The 25672-nt window shown below is 34.2% G+C and overlaps 1 protein-coding gene across 1 annotated transcript in view; it reads right to left on the bottom strand.

Annotated features, from left to right (window-relative positions):
* Positions 1-1007: 1007 nt before the first annotated feature.
* The window catches only part of LOC145306411 (uncharacterized), a 92641-nt gene continuing 67976 nt past the window's right edge, over positions 1008-25672 (bottom strand). Inside the window, exon 5 of the mRNA XM_080148505.1 lies at positions 1008-1095. Coding sequence (XP_080004631.1) covers positions 1008-1095 — 88 coding nt within the window. The remainder of the gene's footprint in view (positions 1096-25672) is intronic.

The raw sequence follows: 25672 nt of genomic DNA, 5'->3' as shown, positions 1-25672 counted from the left end.
GATTAACAGCTCTTTTTATGTTGCTTTAGATCTCGATTATTACTGGACTGATTGAGTTAACTTAAGAAGTCACTGGAGGATAGGAGCGCAGCTACTAGTAAAGTGGTAGTTAGGTTATTTGTCAATCCGTTATCTTGTTAATGACCTAAGCTATTGGTGAAGATTCATATGATCACTAAACAGCTTCTATTCTATACCTGCATATGTCAGCCTGTTTGTCTATTATATTGTCTATGATACACTGTTTAAATGAGTATGAGTAATATAATTGTTCTTAGTTGTTATAAAAGATGTGTTGTTTACAGATTTTCATGAACAGTGATCATCCAATCTGTATCACAATGTTTCTTTTATCTGCTTGGCTGTTCTTCTTGATTTTTATTTCATAGGAGATACACCCCTAAAAAGAGGATAAACCTAAAGGCTAAAATCAACCAAAGACTAGATTTTCAAATAAAATAGTCTAAAACCATCAAGGGCTTCCCTGAAATTGATAATTCAGACAAAAAAATTACTTTATATCATATGATGATGAGCTTTGCTGATTGTGGATGTTGTTTTACTTGATTTAAAATGTAGCCGTTGACCTCTCCCTCTCTACTAAAGCATACAAACCTTTAAATATATCTATATTTAAATACACTTAATTGCAAAAATTTTAATACAGGAAAAAATGAGAAGTTAGGTAACATAAAAGGATAACCTGCGACCATGGCTTAACACGTAGCGCATACACTCATCGTCGGGAAGGTGATAGGTTCGAATCTCGGTCCAACACAGCGTCATAACTAAAGACGTTAAAAATGTTTTCCACTGCTACTATGCACGATGTAAATTGTTAGAGGGGTTGGAATGCCTTGGCCCAAAACAGGCGCAACTCGTTACCATGCACAGTTTGGACTTTTCAGACTAAGTTCGTGCATTACAGAGAGTTGGTTGTCTAATGGATGTTACTTCACCTAATATACTTGGATGTTTGGACATAGAAGGGTGCGTATCAGTCACTCTTAGTCTTCCTGGATTGCTGGACCAGGACCTGGACAGTGCATCAAGTCGAAAAAGTCCTGGGCTGCAATCCCGCCCGTACAAGGTAATCTAAGGTAAACACAAAAGGAATTAAATCCTTTAAAAACTTTCTTAAAGAATGATATGATGATGTCTATGTAATTATCAGGCAAGTTAGCCTTTATTACTATCCAATGCTTATTTGAAATGATTAGTGATGTAGAATGAAATTGGGTCTCATTAAATGTTCTTTTTAATAACGAAGCTACTCTATAATTCTAAATTTTAGGCTATTAGTCCGCCTGAAAGAAACTTTTAGTGGTAGAGGTGAATTTCTCGGCTGCAAATTAAGACGGCTGAAAATTCTCTAACAAATAAGCATCCAGTATATAATTTACTTGGTCTGCAGGGGTGTCATTCATGCGATAAAAAGGTTTCTTGATTTAAAAAGAAATTTAACAGGTGACTTTTTATAAATATCTCCCTTAACCCGTGATTTAACACAAATACACATTCACAAACATACACAAACATACACACAAGTTCTGACTGCAAAACTCGTCCTAATGGTGTTGGATAGTGCAAATTTAGACGGCGAAATTTTTGCACTTTTCTTGTCTCAAACTGGATATACATATATAGATAGCCAGAGTGATAGATAGATAGCCAAGAAGATAGATAGATAGATAGTGAGTCGCAAACATGCTCTGCATATTTCTTAAAACCTTCTCTTTTTTTTCTCTCTCTTTTCTCCTTTTTTCTCCCTCTCTCCACTTTTCTGCTTCTGACTGTGTATTTTTATAAACAGTTTTTCCCTATGTTTGAATGTTAACCACCCCCTTTCATATTCTTTAGGGCACACAGTGAAAAAACGGACCAGTTAAAAAGTCTTTGACCCTAATTTAATGTATGTTAAATAACGGACGTGCACAAAGATTTATCATATTGTTTGAGCCCTAGGGAAGCTTTTAAAGACAATTATGACCATGAGAAGCCTATAAATAGATAGATAACAGATTAAAGGGAGGCGTTTCATAGATCTGACAATGTTTAAAGGCTATTTTACTATCATACATGCTAGTGGCGCAGCCGAAAGTATTTGAATAAAGACAAAGTACATTAGATATGAAATATTAATATTGGCGACATCCGTCAATAATAAAAAACTTAATTAAAGGTTCAAAGTGCAGATGAGCTTTAAAATATAAAAAGATGTTGGTCCGTCTTTCTGTGTGTAAAGCCTTAAAGAAAGTTTTACATTAGGCTTTCATAAGGAAGGTTTTAAGCTATTTGGAGGTAAGATGTGTAAATAATTCTACACACCCCAATTTTTAAAACTAATAATTATTTGCTTTGAATACATCTCCACTCAAAAAAATCCAATTTTCAATCTTCCTGTTTATTTTCACTGTGCCCCACTCACTCCTATTTTTTCACTGTCTCATATGATTGTAAGACGTGGACTTTGGTCTGTGTGTTTGTGTGTGTGGGTGTGCGAATGTGTATTTTGCACAGCCATCTATATATGTACATTTGGCCTTGGAAATCAGCACATTTGTCGGTGGGTGTTTGTATGTATGTCTGTGTATTTTGTGTGTAAGTGTGTGTGTGTGTGTGTGTGTGTGTGTGTGTCAGTGTCGTAAGAACATTTATATTAAAAATTTAGGACACTTAATAGAGCTAAAATACCCCTATTCGCTTTCATATAGAGGAATTTTAGGATCTAATAAGGTATGGTTCAATTAAATCCATAAATAGCTGTGGAAAATATGATTTATGAAATTGGAAAGAAATAACAGTTTCAATACAGAAAATATTTGGGGAATTTATATTTTAATCTTGCTAATTATATGATTGAATTAAGCAGTTATCCTATTACATAAAATAGTATAGGTTTTTTATCTGAAGCTTAAGATCTTAATAATTACTGAAATGATATTTTAGGTAAGCCTCACATAGGTCCCGTGGTGGTTTCAGACTATTTAATTTTCAGATTAAGTCTTAGGATGGCTTTGAGCTATTTTTCTAGCCCCTTTCTGCCGCTTCGAATACTGAGCCCCTAGATACTAGGAGCGCAGCCGTTAGTCCTATTGTATAAAGTAGTAGGGTTATTTTGTCTGCAGGTTAGGATTTCGAAACCAATTAAGTTCTCCATGTTTGGAAAGTTTTATGATAACATTTTCTTATTCGTTTGCTCAAAACATTAGGAACTTATTAATTCTACAGAAGAGATAATTTTGTGTATGATAATTGGGGATTTACATCAATTTATCGGACATTGTCTTATCCCTTTAGATCCCAGAGTTCTGTAGCGCATTTACTAGAACCATTATCTATAAGTAGCGCAGCAATATTAAGTAATCAAAGTTCAAACAGGGACGATTATTTCAATTAGTGGCAAAGCTGTTTAAGATCATGCAAAAAAGTTATACTTTTTTAAAACTTGGGTATATTTGTGGACTTCTGACTAATTTTCACAACAAAAACGGCATACAAAACATAATCAAACTAATGTTTTCTTTTTAAAAAAGGATGAAGAAAGTTATGAAAGAACCGTAATTTAAAAGAAAAAAAAACAAGTCTTTTAGAGTAATCATTTTCATGTTCAGTTACACATTTCAACACAAGAAAACAGGGGAATCTTATTTAAATGCACAGCTAGGACCCAAACTTTTTCGATCAATTTTTTTGATTTTTGTAATTGGGGTGCAGTGGAAACTAATTTCTTTCCATTGTCTTATCCCTTTATAAAAACCCTGCATCTGATTGACGTCACATACATTAAATATGTGACGTCATAAATTAAGCAGTCTAAGTAAACTCTAAAATTTGAGTGCAGACAAAATTTGTGTAATGAATGAGAGGGTTATGATGAGCAGGGATAAGACAATGGATGATGAATTATCCTATATACCCATTGATTACCCTTTCTTAGGGTCATAATTAGTGGTTGAAAAGTTTAGAAACTTGTGATATCCCTGTATCTCTGGTGGATGATGGATTATCATACCACAACTTGCAGTTTAGTATTCATATTAGATAGATAGATAGCTAGATAGATAGATAGATAGATAGATAGATAGATAGATAGATAGATAGATAGATAGATAGATAGATAGATAGATAGATAGATAGATAGATAGATAGATAGATAGATAGATAGATAGATAGATAGATAGATAGATAGATAGATAGATAGATAGATAGATAGATAGATAGATAGATAGATAGATAGATAGATAGACCACAGGACCAGTAGGTATATTCCCTGGAGAGTAGAATCCAATCGGTTCAGTGGTTACCGAGATCTTAAGGTACAGACGGACAGACAGACGGACAGACGGACAGACATAATTCTACTTTGTATTAATATAGATATAGATAGATAGATATTAAACCATTATAATATTGCTGAACCTTTTATTTAGAAAAAAATATTGTGTGACAAATTATCCTTTTCCAACTTGCAGTTTAGAATTCCCCAAATACATTCAAACATGACAGGGGATTACTATATGCAAATTATTTTTAAAACAATGATTCCTGAAACAATAGGGAAAGTGCAATAACTCGATAATCTTTACTATTGCATAAAAGCCTCGCTATTATAAAGAACAATTATTTACAATTGTTAAATGTTAAAATGCATGCAGTTAATGAACACAGTAATAGTGTCTGACTGATTATGACGTAACAAAAAAAATTAGCCAATTCGAGGCCGTTATTGACCAATGGTAAAATTTATAGTGGCCTCTCATTGGCTATTTTTTTTTGTTACGTCATAATCAGTCAGACACTATTACTGTGTTCGCAGTTAATAATTGATAACCTTTTAAATGTAGCTTTGCAAAAAAAAGAAATAATCAAGATCAACAACATCCATATACAAAGTGTTTTTTTTATAGGACAAAAGTATTGCTTAATATAACCCACTTGCCATTGACATAAATTAATAATCTATATCTTAATTTCTTCATTGGGTTCGGGCAATTTGTATAAGAAAAAAATACTTAGCGATTTTCAACAACAATTATGCCTTAAAAACCGGTTTTTCCAAAGTACCTAATTTTGGAACATTTTTCTACTATTAACACAAGATGCGCAATTTGAATTTGAAAAATATACGCATTTTAGCACATTCTTTAAATTGGACATGATCCAAAAATCTTCCAAAAATAGGTACTTTGCATGGAAGTACCGGTTTTCAAGGCATAATTTGTTGAAAATCGCCAAATATTTTTTTCTTATACAAATTTCCCCAACCAAATTAAGAAATTAAGATATAGATTATTAGCTTCTGTCAATGGCAAGTAGGTTATATAAGTTTTACAGGAAAGTAAAAAGTAGTTTTATTATTGCAGTGCTAATGTATAACATATTATAGTTTACGGCAGAATTTTACAAAATGGTAAAATATATTTCATTTTGACAACCAGGGCTCGACAGTCAAGTTCGCAGCTGTAATCAGGCATTCTCTTTTGTATCAACCGCAGCCACTAAAACTTTGAAAATCCCAGCTGCAACTTCTTTTTCTACTATCAATTAAAACCATCAGCCACAAAAAAAGGACGGTTTCAATACTTTTACATAAAGTAAAAAGCTTTTTTGTCTGTAGTTAAGGATATCGCTAACCGCTGAACCGATATGGTTCTCCTTTACAGTGAAGCTTCTTATAGTTACAGGGTAGGTTTTTAACTATTTTTGATGAGGATATATCCACCCTTCAAATAAAGAATGAACACCCCCCCCAAAAAAAAAAAAATATTTTTTCTTAACTGAAAAGAAAAGCTTTAGGGCCCTTTTGTCCTATTAAAAAACACCCTGTATATATAAGTAGCAAATTCAATGACAGACGGACATAGTGACTTGTAGAGTACAAATCTGTATTTTTGATAAAAGCTGATGATTTTTATTATAGAGTAGTAGATGCGCATTTTAAAATGATTTCATTTTTAAAAATCAGCCCTATCTTTATAGCTGAAGTTAAAAACAAATTTCCCAAAGCCTTACAAACTGACCGACGGACAAAGTAAGTTACAAAGTGGATGATTATTGGTCAGTTGAATTAAAACAAAAATACAAAGCGCCGTTGTAGATAGAAGGACTGACGGAAAAATAGATTAAATGGCCTAGCAAATTTAAATTCTCATATAAAGACCGATAAAATATAATTTTTAGATAGTCAATAGAACCACGTATCTACTGATACTGCACAAAATAACCCCTTCAAAGGCTAAAATTAATGGTTGAAACATGTGAACACTCAAATGAATAAACCAACCAATCACAATTCACTATAGTTGTTAGAACAACGAATAAGAAAACGTTATCATAAAATTTTGGGGAGTAGTGTAATAAACAGCCCATTGTCCTCTCCTATTTAACGCTATTTTTCGCCCCTGCAACTCCAATTTATTTAATACTAGCGGCTACGCCCCTAGAGGCCTCTAGTGGCACTTTAGATGTTTTTATTTGTTAAAGTCCCTACGTTACTTCTTTAAGTTAAGATAATTCTCTTTATGTTACGTTGAAGTCTCCCATATATTTTTAAAATTTTCGATTTTTTTGTCATTTCTCTTGGAAGGGTGGTGGTACCCTCCCCCAAAATAGTTAAAAACCTTCCCGGGACATATGAGAATCCACCCTGTTAAGGAGAACCCGATCGGTTCAGCGGTTAGCGAGATCCTTCGGTACACACAGACAAACATCCTGTTACTTTAGTATAAGGACTAGCGGCTACGCCCCTAGAGGCCTCTAGGGGCACTTGAGGAGAGAGTCGAATTTAATAATTAAATTTCTTATTTTAGATTTTAAAAGAAAAAAGTAAGAAAAATTGGGGGGGGGGCGAAATTTTTTTTTTTGGGGGGGGGGGTGCCCCCTCCTCTCATTTTTAATATTAGCCCATTAATGACAATAGGGTCTTAAACGACGCACAAATTCAAACCTATACTATCACTCTATTTTTTTATGATGTCCTTTTTAAATGTTTGTAAATAACTGAATAGAGCTTCAAGTTTTGTCCTCTACATTGCTTGGGCTCTCACTTAATTCGATGACCAGATGAAATCATATTTTCATGGCAGAGGTGGAAAAAATAGGAAAAAATTTCCACACCAGGTCTAACTTTTTTCTATTAATGAATTAAAACATACTTATTTATAATTAATTATAGCATTTATTATATATTTTTAGTTTCTGCTAAGTTTTCTTTAATTTTAGTTAGTTTACATACTTTTTTTTGATAATTTGTTGTGCGTCGTATTCGACGCATTCGGACTAATCATTTTAGCCATTGCGTCCTTTTTGACCTTATAGGACTAATCATTTTAGAATTTTACTGTATAATCTCCTATAATCTGCTAGTTGCTTCGCCCCTAACCTCTAGGGTGGGTTAGGGATGTCAGGAAAATAGCACAAAACCATCCAAAGGTGTTTATAAAGCTTTCCTTATAAGTAAAACCAATTCAGACCCGCAATTTCTGTAATCTTTTGCTTGAGACAAAAACCTTACTACTTTTTAGAATGGAATACAATACAAGCAGTGGCTACGCCCCTAGAGGCATCTAGGGGCCCTTAGGTTGCGGGGGGAGTCAAATCCCCTCTTTCAATTACAATTTTTTAAAGAAAAAGTTTTTTTTTAATTTTGGGGTTTATTATTTTCTAGGGGTGATTTCTCTCGGGATGGTGGTGGTACCCTCCTTCAAAATAGCTATAAACCTTACCAGGACCTAGTAGAAGCTACCATGTAACGGAGCACCATATAGGTTCAGTGGTTAGCAAGGTCCTTTGGTACACACACAAAGACATACAATAACCTGTTACTTTATTTTAAGGATATAAAAATAGTAGCGCAGATAATCTACAACTAGGGTCTGTCTGTACGTCCACCTGTCTGTATTTCCATAATTGCATCCAAATAAATAATAGCTACCTTACAACTAGGGAATGTATGTATGTCTGTCTATATATCCAAAATTACAGCCAATTAAAGACTGTAAATATGTTTATACTTCCGTAATTTTTATTGCAGCCTAGCTGTTAATATATTCATAAAAATAGCGCAAATACTCTACAATTATGGTCTGTCTGTACATCCGTCCGTCTGTATATATATAATTGCATCCAAATAATTAACAACTATGCTACAACTAAGAAATGTATTTGTTAGGGATCTAAAATAGTCAATGGCCGATAAATTGATGTACTTACTCAGGGATATTATACCATAAAATCTTTCTGTAGATTACATTTAGTGGTTGAAACATTTGGACACTTAATAAACCAACCAATCAAAATACAAATACAATTCCCCACAGTTGGTAAGACAACAAATAAGAAAAAGTTATTATAAAACTTTAAGGATTAACAGGGGCTGGGGGGGGGGGGGTTAAGGGGTTGTCATGTATTGGGTTGTTCAATATAATTGTCGACAAAATCATATTTCTTTGCTAAACATTATAATAAAGTGAAAGGGTATCTATCTGTGTATTTATCTATCTGTATCTATCTGTATTTTACCTTGTAGCTTCTTATAGGTCCTAGGAAGGTTTACAACTATTTTTTGGGAGGTTACCTCCACCCTCCAAAGAGAAATCGCCCCTTGAAAAAGACCCCCCAACACAAGAAAAAATAGAATTAACTTAATGAAATTAATTCTTTTAAAATAAAATAAAAAATATTGTTGTTGAATTCAATGACCTCTCCCCATCTCAAGTGCTCCTAAAGGCCTCTAGGGGCGTAGCCACTAGTACTAAATAATTTTATTCTGAATTGTTTCATACAGACGAATGGACGTACAGACCGACACTGATTGTAGAGTATCTGTGTTATGTATCCTTTTAATAAAGTAACAGGATATACTTTCTACATGTGTCTGTGTGTTGTGTACCAAGGGATCTCACTAACCACTGAACCGATATGGTTCTCCTTTACATGGTAGCTTCTCATAGAACCTGGTAAGGTTTCTAAATATTTTGGGGGAGAGTACCACCACCCTCCAAAGAGAAATCGCCACTTAAAAAAGACCCCCAACACAAGAAAAAATAGAATGAACTTAATGAAATTAATTCTTTTTAAATCTAAAATAAAAAATATTGTTGTAGAATTCAATGACCTCTCCCCATCCCAAGTGCCCCTAAAGGCCTCTAGGGGCGTAGCCACTAGTACCAAATAATTATATTCTGAATTGTTTTATACAGACGAATGGACATACAGACAGACACTGATTGTAGAGTATCTGTGTTATGTATCCTTTTAATAAAGTAACAGGATCTAAATACATTCTACATACATGTGTCTGCGTAAAAGGGATCTCACTAACCACTGAACCGATATGGTTCTCCTTTACATTTTAGCTTCTCATAGGACCTGGTAAGGTTTATAACTATTTTGGGGGAGAGTACCACAACCGCTCTAGGAGAAATCACCCCTAGAAAATAATAAACCCCTCTCATTATTTTTTTAAAAATTTTCTTTAAAAACTGTAATTGAAAGAGGGGGTTTGACTCCCCCCAAACCCAAGGGTCCCTGGATGCCTCTAGGGGCGAAGCCGCTGCTAGTATAGTGTTCCATACTATAAAGTAGTAAGGTTTTTGTCTGAAGCTAAAGATTATAGAAATTTCGGGTCTGAATTGGTTTTACTTATCAGGAAAGCTTTATAAATATCTTGGGATGGTTTTATACTATTTTTCTGACATTCCCCACCCACCCTAGAGGTGAGGGGCGAAGCAACTAATAGATTATACAGTAAAAGCCTAAGATGATTAGTCCGATATGGTACATAATAGACGCATGGGAAAAAATGATTAGTCCGAATGCGTCGGAAACGACGCAAAAAAAAAACTTCTTTGGTATGCCACAAATCAAAAAATCTAAAAATACAAATGTCTTACAATCCCTTAAGGAAGCTGTGTTTAAAATTTCAAGTGATTCTGACGACAGGGGGGAAGTTCGGCACTAATGGGTTAGTTAAAAAAATTCGGAAAAAAAAAATTTTTTTTGGGGGGGGAATTTTTCATTTTTTGTGGGGGGTTGGGGGTGTCCCACCCCCCAAGAAAATAGTTATAAACCTTCCCGGGACTTATGAGAAGCTACCCTGTTAAGGAGAACCCGATCGGTTCAGCGGTTAGCGAGATCCTTCGGTACATTCAGACAAACATCCTGTTACTATAGTATAAGGATAAAAGCATAATTTGAAAGTCTACATTTTTTATTTTACCTCCATTTCATACAATATCATAGAGCTGAATGTACATTCTAACATTTCCTAGTTATAGAGTATCTACGTCAACCAAAGAACAGAAATACAAATTAAACAAGGATGACAACATCCATAAAAGCGAAGTTCTGTAATGGAAGGACAAACGGACTTGTATAGTGTCTGAAGTAAATAATCAGAATATAAATGTATAAGAGTCAAAGCAAAATTTTAAGTAAATATGTTGAAAAACGGCTTGATACAGGATAATTTTTATGGACATGCTTACATTTTTAGGACTTGATTATAGAGTTGCTTCGCTTATGATATTGTACTTTGTTGTCCCAGGTATCAGTATACCAAAAATCAGATCAATCTGATAAAAAGATCACATAAAAATTTGTCGTTAAAAAAGTAAAAATCAACATGTTTAAAATGGACGTACGGACATTCTGGTAGTGATTCTGGTTGCTACGCTTTCTAAATCGTACCTAACTACTACAGGAATCACCATGCAAAGTTTGAAATCGATAGGACAATTCTAACATGCCTAAATTAACGAAAAAAGCTATCCGTTACGGACGTACGGACGGACGGACCGGCCCTAATTATAGAAAAGCTTCGCTTTTAATAAATGGAAAAACGTCACTCTACAAAATTGTCTCTTCTATATAAAAATACATTTTCATAATAATTTCAAGTGTAAGAGGAGAAGCTAGTGACGTAAAGATACATTCTTCTTCATTATTATAAGTAGCGTAGCTGGTCTATAGTTCTGTTTGCACGTCTGTACGTCACTACTTGTAACCGTCACTATTCAGCTTTAAATTGCTGTTGTATCTTAATCAGGGATTTCAAGGGATAAGACAATAAACAATAAATTGATGTACATTGTACACCCACAATTATATTAAACAAAATTAACCCTGATGTAGATTATAATTGTAATATTGGTTTAAAAGAATTGAAACTGATAGTTTGTACAACCTAATCATTTTTTAAGCCAATGATTTTTCTACTTATGAACAAAATTGTTCTTGTTTCATTAAATTTTATTCCGGATTCTGTAGAAAATTATATCCTTATTTATTTTTGGGATTTTACAATTTGTTTAACAAGAAAATTTTTGTTTCCTTTATTTTGAATTTCATAATCACATCTTTACATAAAGGTTACCGGATGTTTATGAGTCTGTCTTTCAGCTCTTAACCCTTAACAGTCGGGCCCCTAGCCGCACCTTTGTCTCAGCTCCCATTAGAGCTAGAGGGCTAATAAAGTTTGTGCAAGTCCCCTGTTTGATAATGAATTTCCGACTTTATGTGAGTCAAAGTCAAATTTCGCTTCCTTAACCCTTTTATTTAATGGCCTTTGTTTTTAGGTTCTTTTTTACTTAAAAATTTTAAACGGCTCTTTTTTTTATTTTTGAAGCGAGAAAAATATTTTTTTCAAAAAATGTTTATCTTTATGTCAATTTTATATTAAAATTTCAAAACATTAATTTCGGCTGCCGAAGCTTTACTTGGCAGCTGCCAGCCGCCGCAGTCGGCGGGAAAACGGCGGCGGATCTTTATTAAATCTTAATATTTTATGTAGACATGTAGACAGAAAAGCTTAAGTTTAGAATTTAATTGAAAAATTGCGGTCACATTAGGCTTTTAAAGATTTCTGGAGACCTGGAGGATCAGGACCTGGACGTATGTGTATGTATGTTCAGTAAAATCAATTAAACTCTTTTTCTTTTTGTAAATTTTTTGAAACTAATACAAATATGAATTTAAAATAAATTCAATTAACTTCAAATATGAAATGAAATTATTAATTTCTGAATATTTATATAATTCATTCGTCTTAGTTATTTCAAAGAAAACTTAATATTGAAATTTCTAATAGCAAGGAAAATTGTATCCAAAAGTAGAACATTGATTTGTTTGGCGCTTTCACTCAAAGAACATTGTTAAACAGTGAAAACCCAACTCTCCCCCCCCCCCACACTCATTTTTGAAATAAATTGAAAATATGAGGGGTGTTCCAACCCCTAATATCTTTCGAAAAAAAAAATTTGGGAGGTATTTTTTTAGACCACTCCGCATACAAAAATAATTAATCTCAGCCCTTATTATTAGTTTATTTCATGAATAATAAAAAGTAAGCTCTCACTAAAAATTTCATGAATTATTTGTTATAATTTTAGAATTTACAATTTAAGTATCTCTTTCTAACTTTAGATTTGAAGAAAGCAGTGATCTTAGGGATAAGACAATGACTATTATATTAATGAAAGCCAATTTACACCCGTTGTAAACTATAATTAAAACTGTAGGTTGATGATGATCAAAGTCCCTCCACAGATTATGACGACATAAGATAGAATATCCAATGAGAGGCCAGTATACACTGTAATTGACCAATGGTAAAATTTATGCTGGACTCTCATTGGTTATTCTATCGTATGACGTCATAATCTGTGGAGGGACTTAAATCATCTTCTGTAGGTTTACAGAATCTAATCAGGATTCCATAAAAGTCACCAAAGATTTTATGCCATCTAATTGGGATTACACCTTATAAAACTTTGGGTACCAAAAAAATTTATACATTATTGTCCTATATATCCCTGATAATGAAAAAAAATGGAAAAACAAACAGACATTTTTTGTAGATTTTCTTTGCTACAAAACTATAAATTTTACTTGAATGTAGAACTTATGCAATTGTGTGCATTTCTGAAATATTACTGTCTTCATTCAACTTTTCTTACTAGCAAGTCTTCTATATAATTTATCCCTTTTCACCTGCTCTATTTATTTAATTTCCTTACGGAGAGAGGTGACATTAGGCTGTAAATTACACTGGTACCCAAAGTTTTATTAACATGTTATTTTATTCGTTGACAGTAAACTTTTACAACGAAATTGATTAGAAAAAAAATCACGAAATCCATACGTGATTTCAGCTGTCGTTGGGGGTTAACACATAGGATTCACTACCTCTACATCTGCCCCCCAAATATTATTTTAGATTTATTTCGCTTGTTGGTTACAACTTAAATGTGTTAATTTTGTTTATAATAATTGAGGATGTACATAGATTTATCAAAAAACGAAGAAGAATTAGTAAATTCATAAAAAAAATTATTATGGTTTTGGTATATGATTTTCCTTGTTATTTTATAAACAGCTGCAGTAAGCATTGTTTTTTTTTTACAATGCAGAATTCATGAATTGTATTGAATAATCTTTTTAGGTTAACTTTTATGTAAATCGTTCGTTTTTACGGTTGCAACAAGGAGCTTGCAAAATACTAACCGCTGGACCGGAATGGATTCTGTTTCTTCTAGAATTTTATAAATGTTCTACTGTTGTAGTCACATTGATGGATGATACATAGGACTACAAAGTTTGGATCATGGAAAGAAAACAAAGTCATTCCTAATTAGGACAGAAGTCACTGGAAATTGGTCTAAGGAAGGCTACTTATGTCCTTCATCTAACAAAATCTAACTTAAGGGAGGTGACTTATGTCCTTTGTCTGACAAATTCTTACATTAGGAAGGCTGCTTATGTCCTTCAAGTTGCAAAACTTAGCTTTTCTGTCCTTCACATAGCAAAACCTCACAAAACATAGCATTTCTGTCATTCACATAGCAAATTCTTGCAAAACATAGCAAATTCTTGCAAAACATAGCATTTATGTCCTTCACATAGCAAATTCTTGCAAAACATAGCAAATTCTTGCAAAACATAGCATTTATGTCCTTCACATAGCAAATTCTTGCAAAACATAGCAAATTCTTGTAAAACATAGCAAATTCTTGCAAAACATAGCAAATTCTTGCAAAACATAGCATTTATGTCCTTCACATAGCAAATTCTTGCAAAACATAGCAAATTCTTGCAAAACATAGCATTTATGTCCTTCACATAGCAAATTCTTGCAAAACATAGCAAATTCTTGCAAATCATAGCATTTATGTCCTTCACATAGCAAATTCTTGCAAAACATAGCAAATTCTTGCAAAACATAGCAAATTCTTGCAAAACATAGCAAATTCTTGCAAAACATAGCAAATTCTTGCAAAACATAGCATTTATGTCCTTCACATAGCAAATTCTTGGAAAACTTAGCATTTCTGTCCTTAACATAGCATTTTGGTCCTTCACATAGCAAAATCTCACAAAACATAGGTTTTTCTGACCTTTTTCTACCAGGAGATCAGAACTAAATCAGAACACACATAACAAGAGTTTTTACATAATACATTAAGATTATCAATTATGCATTTAACTCAGCATAAATTATCATAATTTATGCAGGGGTAAATTTTAAATAGGGGGGGGGGAGGGGTAATAATAATGAATTATCATAATTTATGCAGAGTTAAATGCATAATTGATAATCTTAATGTATTATGTATAAACTCTTGTTATGTGTGTTCTGATTTAGTTCTGATCTCCTGGTAGAAAAAGGTCAGAAAAACCTATGTTTTGTGAGATTTTGCTATGTGAAGGACCAAAATCCTATGTGAAGGACATAAATGCTATGTTTTGCAAGAATTTGCTATGTGAAGGACAGATAAACTATTTTATGCAAGATTTTGCTATGTGAAGGACCAAAAAGCTAGGTTTTGTGTGGTGAAGGGAGACTACTTATGTCCTTCATCTTGCAAAATCTTTGTTAAGGGAGACAAGTTATGCCCTTTACCTAACAAATTCTCACATAAGGGAAGCTACTTATGTCCTTCCTAGGAAGGTGACTTATTAAGGAATGACTTTGTTTTCTTTCCATGATCCCAAAGTTTTATAACTCTATCTCTCTCTTTCTCTCTCTCTCTCTCTCTCTCTCTCTCTCTCTCTTTCTCTCTCTCTCTCTCTCTCTCTCTCTCTCTCTCTCTCTCTCCTCTCTCTCTCTCTCTCTCTCTCTCTCTCTCTCTCGAAATGCTAATAATATTTATGTGATAAAAAATTCAAATGCTGATTTTTACCAGAGCCAGCTTACTTGGTAGCAATGGACTGCAGTAAAACTCATGGATTGGAAGGCATAAGACAAAGGAAGAAAATTAATATAATTCCCCAATGATGTTAAACAAAATTACTCCTTCTGTAGATTAAAATTATTGGTTGAAAATTTCAAAAATACATTTTTGCAACCGACCAATAAGTACCCAAAGTTTTTGAGCCAACAAATAAGATAAAGTTGATATAAATCTTTGGAAACCATATAATTTCCAATGCAATGTCCCCTCCCTCCCTGGGTAAAACTTGCCAACAGAAGGAAAATGCAACTTTTAAACAAGGATAATTTTGCACATTAGTAGCAAAGTTATTTAGACAATTTAAAAATGCACGTTTAATACATTTTTAATGATGTTTTAAAACTTTCAGACCATAAAGCTGTCCTTCGATGGCTGTACATACATATTCCTATCGATAAATATTACAATTTTAGAGACTGTTTGTCTCATCATATCTTGGTTTGGTTTTAGACTATTTTTTTCCAATATCTGTATTTCTTATTTCAGGATCGGTTCACTACTTAAGCATTATGATACAACCTAAACAAGACAAATTATCATTCATCGAAAGATGATTCACTTATCATCAGATTTCACAATAACATGTTAAATTTAGAAACTTTGACACAAAGTGGAAAACTTATAGAGTAGCCACGTCGTTGCTAAAAACTTTTAGCTTTGATGCAGATTTTCAATTAGACATGAAGGTCACTTGATGTAGTTTTCAAACAACAACAAGCCTGTCCCAGCCATTTTTTAGCAGCGAAGCTACTCTTTAAACAAACAATAGATGGATCTCTATTTTAGGAAGCTTTGAATACTGTCTTTGAACGCCAAAGACAAACCTTTTGAAACTCCTAAAAAAAGCATGCCGCTTAGCACATTATTGGTGTAAAGCCATGTTTTTCATAAAACAGGTATTTTTTAACATTTCACAGTCTAAATGTGGGTTTTTACATCTCCCCCCCCCCCCTCCCCTTCACACCCATATCATATCATTTTAACACCCAGGAGACTAAAAAAATGTTTACGGCATTTCACCTCTTCCCCAAACTTTAATTATCCTTTTCTTCATATTTTATACTCTTTCCAAAGAAAAACATGGACGTTTCAATACCATGGGCCCTCAACTTCCCTTTCTAAATTACAAATCTATACTATAATTAATGCACTATTTATGTATATAAATTGTCCTTGTTTAGCCCACCAGTAAACAACATAAGGTTAGATAAAGCAACTTTTATTTAGTGTTTAGATTTTTTGAACATTATGCAGAATTATGGATATAATATTACTTGGATGTTACACCAGGTTTTCATGTTATAAAATGGTATCTCAGCGGGCTAAAATAATGATATCCCCTATCCACCCTCTTTATCCCATCCCCCTACTGGATGAATGCACTGACCAATAATTGAGTTCCATGTTAGCAACCTAAATTGAAAACAATTTTTCCTTTGTCTATCCATTTGTAGAACACACAAATTTACAAACAGAAACTGGACAAAGTGTTTTAAAAATCAGCCATGTAACGTCATAAAATTAAGGTATTATCCATCCCTTTTTTGGTGGTTTTCTTTCCCACTTCTCCTCTTATCTCCCTCATTTTTATGACGTCACATGGCTGATTTTTGAGACACTTTGTCCAGTTACTTACAAACAGATTACAACTACTTACCTAACTTTTTAAAAAGGGGCAAAAATATATTTTAAACCCTTCCTTGAGACTTGAATGAAAAATGGAATAGCCCGTAAAGATACCTGAAATGGAAAATTAAATCGGTTTAGTATTTTCTAGATCTTAACGGACAATAAAAACCTTACTACTTTATATGAAGGATGGATAGATTAAAAAACAGGACCATTATTAGGTGTAAAAAGAACAGTAAACTATATTTTTTGTAAGATTTTTGAAAAATGTTATAACTGCGGCTGTAGTAATGTCGAAGCCCAATATACACCACTTTTGTACCAATTTTGATTCCTGTGATTTCATAAAAATGAGGGAGATAAGAGGAGAAGTGGGAATGAAAATCCTTAAAAAAGAGATGAAGAATCCCGCATTTTTATGACGTCTTAGGAATCAAAAGTGGTGCAGATTAGGCTTCGTTAAACTATATTCATTTAATAAGAAACCACATATTCTATTTTTATATAGTCATATTTACTAATTGGAATGTTATTTATAAAAATTGCAGCAATTCTTATATTAGTTTTATTTGACAAAATTTTCCATATTCACTATAAAACAAAAACAAGTACATTCATAATTAGTTCAGATAAAAGCAGCTAATTTGTTTAATTAAATAAATAAAGTAACAGCAATCTGTATTTTTGTCTTTGGCAAAGGATCTCGTAAACCGCAGTACTGAAATGATTATCCTTTACAGTGAATCTTCTTATAGGTCCTCAAGTAATATGTAGATACTGTACATTTGCAGGATTCTAAAAGGATAAGACATTTGCCGATAAATTGATCTTTATGTACATCCCCAATGATGATACTCCAAATTACCCCTACTGTAGAATACAATTTGTTGTTGAAACGTTTGTACACCCAACTTAATGAACCATCCAATCAAAATTGAATAAAAGTCCCAAAAAAGAAAACGTTATGAAAAAACAGCCCTATGTCAATTGTCCAATGTCCATATGTCAGATACAGACAGAAAGACCAACCAACCAATTCATAAGACATAGAGAGAAGATGCACCACTCAAAAAATTCCATCCATTACTGTGATTGAATAAAACCATGGGTGAAAAAAGTGCAAGTTACATAGTGCTATTTTTTTCCATCAGACGTCTAAAAAACAAGGATATAAGGATAGAAAAAGTGTTATTATCTTTCCTTCAATTTAATCAATTAATACCTTATATAATAATTATAATATTTAATGGAGAAAAGAAAGGGATGTAGACTTATTTAAGCAGTATAGTCCATAATCATATACCACTCCCTGACTAAAAACGCATTTATACATCCATTTTTGTTGCAAGAGAAAACTGGTAAAAACATGTGAGTGAAAATTGCAAATTTTTACAAAATGTGTTTGTGTATGTGTTGATTGGTTTGTCAGCTATGCACTTGTCAAGTGATTCGCATTACTTAAATACTACCACACATATAAGAAAGTGACTAAAAGTCCTCCAGCCCAACTTTAATGTAAAAAATTTAACCCTTAAGGGTGTTAACCCTAAAGAGCATTTGATACTTAACCTAACCCAAACACACATAAGTTAGGTTTTTAACTGATAGAGGAGGTGGGGATAAAATATGGTACTTATGGTACCTCTAGTTTTATATCATCGGTTGGCTTAAAATTTTTGGGTATAATTTCATTAAATCTTGATTGGTTGGTTCAAAGTTTTCAACCATTTTCATCAGAAGAAGTTATTATATTTATCATCATTAGAGATGTACATCATTTCATTCTTTATCTTATCCCTGAGATCTCTGACACCACAAAAAACTACAATCTATAAAACAAAGTAGCTTGATGTCTGTCCGTCCGTCCCTCTGTCCCTTAAGATCTCGGTAACCGCTGAACCGATCGGATTCTACTCTTCAGGGTCCTGTGGTGGTTTTTAAGCTATTTTCTTAAGAGGCTAGGGGCGAAGCCGCTAGTATGTAAGTAAAGTACAAAGCATATATGCTTATCAGGGGTGAGAGGATAGTACACTGGATAATTATTCATTGTTTCTCCCCCTTTTATGTAAAAGGTATCTCCTTCATGAATGATAATTTTGGGAGGTATTAAAAAGATGCATATTAATTTAATCAGCAGTGTCCTCTCCTTCCCTGGTTTATATACATATAAACTTCTTATAAAGAAAGTTTACTATACTCATCAGACGTGCCTTTATACATTACAACTATCCATAATACAAAGTAGAACGATGTCTGTCCGTCTGTCTGTCCATCTGAAACTTAAGTTCTCCGCTGAACTGATTAGGCTCTACTTTTCAGGGATTATACCTACTGGTCCTGTGATGGTTTTAAGCTATTTTCTTGGGGGGTGGGACACCCCAAACCCCCTCAAAAAATGAAATACCCCCCCCCCAAAAATCTAAAATACGAAAAATTAGGTTGATCAAACCTCTTGGGGTAAGCCCCTAGAGGCTAGTCCATAATACAAAGTAGAACGATGTCTGTCCGTCTGTCCGTCTGTCTGTCCGTCTGAAGCTTAAGATCTCAGTAACCGCTGAACTGATTAGGCTGTACTTTTCAGGGATTATACCTACTGGTCCTGTGATGGTTTTAAGCTATTTTCTTGGGTGGTGGGACACCCCCAACCCCCCAAAAAACAAAAAAATACCCCCCCCCATTTTTTTTTATTGCAGAAGATTTCCTTGGTCCTTTTTTTTTGCAGCAGATTTCCTTCGTCCTTTTACGAATTTTACCTAAATTTTTGTATTACTTCTTGGGGCAAAGCCCCTAGAGGCTAGGGGCGAAGCCGCTAATCCTTTTAATAAAGTAACAGGATCTGCGTCTGTCTATGTAGGTGTGTACCTAAGGGTCTCACTAACCACTGAACAGATATGGTTCTTCTTTACAGGGTGCTCCTCATAGGGCTTGGGAAGGACTATTTTGAGGGAGGGTACCACCACCATCCTAAGAGAAATCGCATCTAGAAAAAAATGACCCCCCGAAATTTTTTTTATTATATTTGATTATCTTATTTTTTAGAGAGCAGCTAAACCTTTGCGGCCATTTTTCTAAGCTGCTTTTTTGTGTAGATTCCCATCCAATTGAAAACTTAATATTGCAATGAATTTAAATTTTTAGTCCTTGTATGGAATTTGCTTTAACAATTTTTCTTCCCCCTTCCTCCCCCTCTTATTTTTTTAAGGGATTTTGTGAGGGGTAAAACACGATATTTTGTGTGAAATGTCAAAAAACAACCAACTTTATAAAAAAACTAATGGATTTTACAGAGATTTTTAAAATGCTTATATCATTTTTTCTAATTTTTTTTGCTACCCAACTGACTTTGACCGGACACCACGACCGACACAGACCAGATATCCTAATAAAATCAACTCTTGCCGACGTATAATTACTAAACTTAAAAAGTCATGAAGTTACAGCTCTCCATCTTACCTACAAAAAAAATGAGATTGAAAAAACTAGAGGGGGGGGGGCTCTTTGAGCCCCCCCCCCCCCGATCTGTAAGGGTTAATGAACCATCCAATCAAAATTGAATAAAAGTCCCAAAGTTGTTAAGCCAACAAAAAAGAAAACGTTATGAAAAAAATTTGGAAACAGCCGAATGTCAATTGTCCAATGTCCATATGTCAGATACAGACAGAAAGACCAACCAACCAATTCATAAGACATAGAGAGAAGCTGCACCACTCAAAAAATTCCATCCATTACTGTGATTGAATAAAACCATGGGTGAAAAAAGTGCAAGTTACATAGTGCTATTTTTTTCCATCAGACGTCTAAAAAACAAGGATATAAGGATAGAAAAAGTGTTATTATCTTTCCTTCAATTTAATCAATTAATACCTTATATAATAATTATAATATTTAATGGAGAAAAGAAAGGGATGTAGACTTATTTAAGCAGTATAGTCCATAATCATATACCACTCCCTGACTAAAAACGCATTTATACATCCATTTTTGTTGCAAGAGAAAACTGGTAAAAACATGTGAGTGAAAATTGCAAATTTTTACAAAATGTGTTTGTGTATGTGTTGATTGGTTTGTCAGCTATGCACTTGTCAAGTGATTCGCATTACTTAAATACTACCACACATATAAGAAAGTGACTAAAAGTCCTCCAGCCCAACTTTAATGTAAAAAATTTAACCCTTAAGGGTGTTAACCCTAAAGAGCATTTGATACTTAACCTAACCCAAACACACATAAGTTAGGTTTTTAACTGATAGAGGAGGTGGGGATAAAATATGGTACTTATGGTACCTCTAGTTTTATATCATCGGTTGGCTTAAAATTTTTGGGTATAATTTCATTAAATCTTGATTGGTTGGTTCAAAGTTTTCAACCATTTTCATCAGAAGAAGTTATTATATTTATCATCATTAGAGATGTACATCATTTCATTCTTTATCTTATCCCTGAGATCTCTGACACCACAAAAAACTACAATCTATAAAACAAAGTAGCTTGATGTCTGTCCGTCCGTCCCTCTGTCCCTTAAGATCTCGGTAACCGCTGAACCGATCGGATTCTACTCTTCAGGGTCCTGTGGTGGTTTTTAAGCTATTTTCTTAAGAGGCTAGGGGCGAAGCCGCTAGTATGTAAGTAAAGTACAAAGCATATATGCTTATCAGGGGTGAGAGGATAGTACACTGGATAATTATTCATTGTTTCTCCCCCTTTTATGTAAAAGGTATCTCCTTCATGAATGATAATTTTGGGAGGTATTAAAAAGATGCATATTAATTTAATCAGCAGTGTCCTCTCCTTCCCTGGTTTATATACATATAAACTTCTTATAAAGAAAGTTTACTATACTCATCAGACGTGCCTTTATACATTACAACTATCCATAATACAAAGTAGAACGATGTCTGTCCGTCTGTCTGTCCGTCTGAAACTTAAGTTCTCCGCTGAACTGATTAGGCTCTACTTTTCAGGGATTATACCTACTGGTCCTGTGATGGTTTTAAGCTATTTTCTTGGGGGGTGGGACACCCCAAACCCCCTCAAAAAATGAAATACCCCCCCCCCCAAAAATCTAAAATACGAAAAATTAGGTTGATCAAACCTCTTGGGGTAAGCCCCTAGAGCCTAGTCCATAATACAAAGTAGAACGATGTCTGTCCGTCTGTCCGTCTGTCTGTCCGTCTGAAGCTTAAGATCTCAGTAACCGCTGAACTGATTAGGCTGTACTTTTCAGGGATTATACCTACTGGTCCTGTGATGGTTTTAAGCTATTTTCTTGGGTGGTGGGACACCCCCAACCCCCCAAAAAACAAAAAAATACCCCCCCCCATTTTTTTTTATTGCAGAAGATTTCCTTGGTCCTTTTTTTTTGCAGCAGATTTCCTTCGTCCTTTTACGAATTTTACCTAAATTTTTTGTATTACTTCTTGGGGCAAAGCCCCTAGAGGCTAGGGGCGAAGCCGCTAGTCCTTTTAATAAAGTAACAGGATCTGCGTCTGTCTATGTAGGTGTGTACCTAAGGGTCTCACTAACCACTGAACAGATATGGTTCTTCTTTACAGGGTGCTCCTCATAGGGCTTGGGAAGGACTATTTTGAGGGAGGGTACCACCACCATCCTAAGAGAAATCGCATCTAGAAAAAAATGACCCCCCGAAATTTTTTTTATTATATTTGATTATCTTATTTTTTAGAGAGCAGCTAAACCTTTGCGGCCATTTTTCTAAGCTGCTTTTTTGTGTAGATTCCCATCCAATTGAAAACTTAATATTGCAATGAATTTAAATTTTTAGTCCTTGTATGGAATTTGCTTTAACAATTTTTCTTCCCCCTTCCTCCCCCTCTTATTTTTTTAAGGGATTTTGTGAGGGGTAAAACACGATATTTTGTGTGAAATGTCAAAAAACAACCAACTTTATAAAAAAACTAATGGATTTTACAGAGATTTTTAAAATGCTTATATCATTTTTTCTAATTTTTTTTGCTACCCAACTGACTTTGACCGGACACCACGACCGACACAGACCAGATATCCTAATAAAATCAACTCTTGCCGACGTATAATTACTAAACTTAAAAAGTCATGAAGTTACAGCTCTCCATCTTACCTACAAAAAAAATGAGATTGAAAAAACTAGAGGGGGGGGGGCTCTTTGAGCCCCCCCCCCCCCCGATCTGTAAGGGTTAATGAACCATCCAATCAAAATTGAATAAAAGTCCCAAAGTTGTTAAGCCAACAAAAAAGAAAACGTTATGAAAAAAATTTGGAAACAGCCGAATGTCAATTGTCCAATGTCCATATGTCAGATACAGACAGAAAGACCAACCAACCAATTCATAAGACATAGAGAGAAGCTGCACCACTCAAAAAATTCCATCCATTACTGTGATTGAATAAAACCATGGGTGAAAAAAGTGCAAGTTACATAGTGCTATTTTTTTCCATCAGACGTCTAAAAAACAAGGATATAAGGATAGAAAAAGTGTTATTATCTTTCCTTCAATTTAATCAATTAATACCTTATATAATAATTATAATATTTAATGGAGAAAAGAAAGGGATGTAGACTTATTTAAGCAGTATAGTCCATAATCATATACCACTCCCTGACTAAAAACGCATTTATACATCCATTTTTGTTGCAAGAGAAAACTGGTAAAAACATGTGAGTGAAAATTGCAAATTTTTACAAAATGTGTTTGTGTATGTGTTGATTGGTTTGTCAGCTATGCACTTGTCAAGTGATTCGCATTACTTAAATACTACCACACATATAAGAAAGTGACTAAAAGTCCTCCAGCCCAACTTTAATGTAAAAAATTTAACCCTTAAGGGTGTTAACCCTAAAGAGCATTTGATACTTAACCTAACCCAAACACACATAAGTTAGGTTTTTAACTGATAGAGGAGGTGGGGATAAAATATGGTACTTATGGTACCTCTAGTTTTATATCATCGGTTGGCTTAAAATTTTTGGGTATAATTTCATTAAATCTTGATTGGTTGGTTCAAAGTTTTCAACCATTTTCATCAGAAGAAGTTATTATATTTATCATCATTAGAGATGTACATCATTTCATTCTTTATCTTATCCCTGAGATCTCTGACACCACAAAAAACTACAATCTATAAAACAAAGTAGCTTGATGTCTGTCCGTCCGTCCCTCTGTCCCTTAAGATCTCGGTAACCGCTGAACCGATCGGATTCTACTCTTCAGGGTCCTGTGGTGGTTTTTAAGCTATTTTCTTAAGAGGCTAGGGGCGAAGCCGCTAGTATGTAAGTAAAGTACAAAGCATATATGCTTATCAGGGGTGAGAGGATAGTACACTGGATAATTATTCATTGTTTCTCCCCCTTTTATGTAAAAGGTATCTCCTTCATGAATGATAATTTTGGGAGGTATTAAAAAGATGCATATTAATTTAATCAGCAGTGTCCTCTCCTTCCCTGGTTTATATACATATAAACTTCTTATAAAGAAAGTTTACTATACTCATCAGACGTGCCTTTATACATTACAACTATCCATAATACAAAGTAGAACGATGTCTGTCCGTCTGTCTGTCCGTCTGAAACTTAAGTTCTCCGCTGAACTGATTAGGCTCTACTTTTCAGGGATTATACCTACTGGTCCTGTGATGGTTTTAAGCTATTTTCTTGGGGGGTGGGACACCCCAAACCCCCTCAAAAAATGAAATACCCCCCCCCCAAAAATCTAAAATACGAAAAATTAGGTTGATCAAACCTCTTGGGGTAAGCCCCTAGAGGCTAGTCCATAATACAAAGTAGAACGATGTCTGTCCGTCTGTCCGTCTGTCTGTCCGTCTGAAGCTTAAGATCTCAGTAACCGCTGAACTGATTAGGCTGTACTTTTCAGGGATTATACCTACTGGTCCTGTGATGGTTTTAAGCTATTTTCTTGGGTGGTGGGACACCCCCAACCCCCCAAAAAACAAAAAAATACCCCCCCCCATTTTTTTTTATTGCAGAAGATTTCCTTGGTCCTTTTTTTTTGCAGCAGATTTCCTTCGTCCTTTTACGAATTTTACCTAAATTTTTTGTATTACTTCTTGGGGCAAAGCCCCTAGAGGCTAGGGGCGAAGCCGCTAGTCCTTTTAATAAAGTAACAGGATCTGCGTCTGTCTATGTAGGTGTGTACCTAAGGGTCTCACTAACCACTGAACAGATATGGTTCTTCTTTACAGGGTGCTCCTCATAGGGCTTGGGAAGGACTATTTTGAGGGAGGGTACCACCACCATCCTAAGAGAAATCGCATCTAGAAAAAAATGACCCCCCGAAATTTTTTTTATTATATTTGATTATCTTATTTTTTAGAGAGCAGCTAAACCTTTGCGGCCATTTTTCTAAGCTGCTTTTTTGTGTAGATTCCCATCCAATTGAAAACTTAATATTGCAATGAATTTAAATTTTTAGTCCTTGTATGGAATTTGCTTTAACAATTTTTCTTCCCCCTTCCTCCCCCTCTTATTTTTTTAAGGGATTTTGTGAGGGGTAAAACACGATATTTTGTGTGAAATGTCAAAAAACAACCAACTTTATAAAAAAACTAATGGATTTTACAGAGATTTTTAAAATGCTTATATCATTTTTTCTAATTTTTTTTGCTACCCAACTGACTTTGACCGGACACCACGACCGACACAGACCAGATATCCTAATAAAATCAACTCTTGCCGACGTATAATTACTAAACTTAAAAAGTCATGAAGTTACAGCTCTCCATCTTACCTACAAAAAAAATGAGATTGAAAAAACTAGAGGGGGGGGGGCTCTTTGAGCCCCCCCCCCCCCCGATCT

This window comes from Acartia tonsa, chromosome 14, assembly GCF_053477335.1.
Source record: "Acartia tonsa isolate MP-2025a chromosome 14, ASM5347733v1, whole genome shotgun sequence".
In the NCBI taxonomy this organism is placed as follows: domain Eukaryota; kingdom Metazoa; phylum Arthropoda; class Copepoda; order Calanoida; family Acartiidae; genus Acartia; species Acartia tonsa.
Note: the sequence above shows the minus strand (reverse complement) of the source record. Positions and strands in the feature narration are given on the sequence as shown.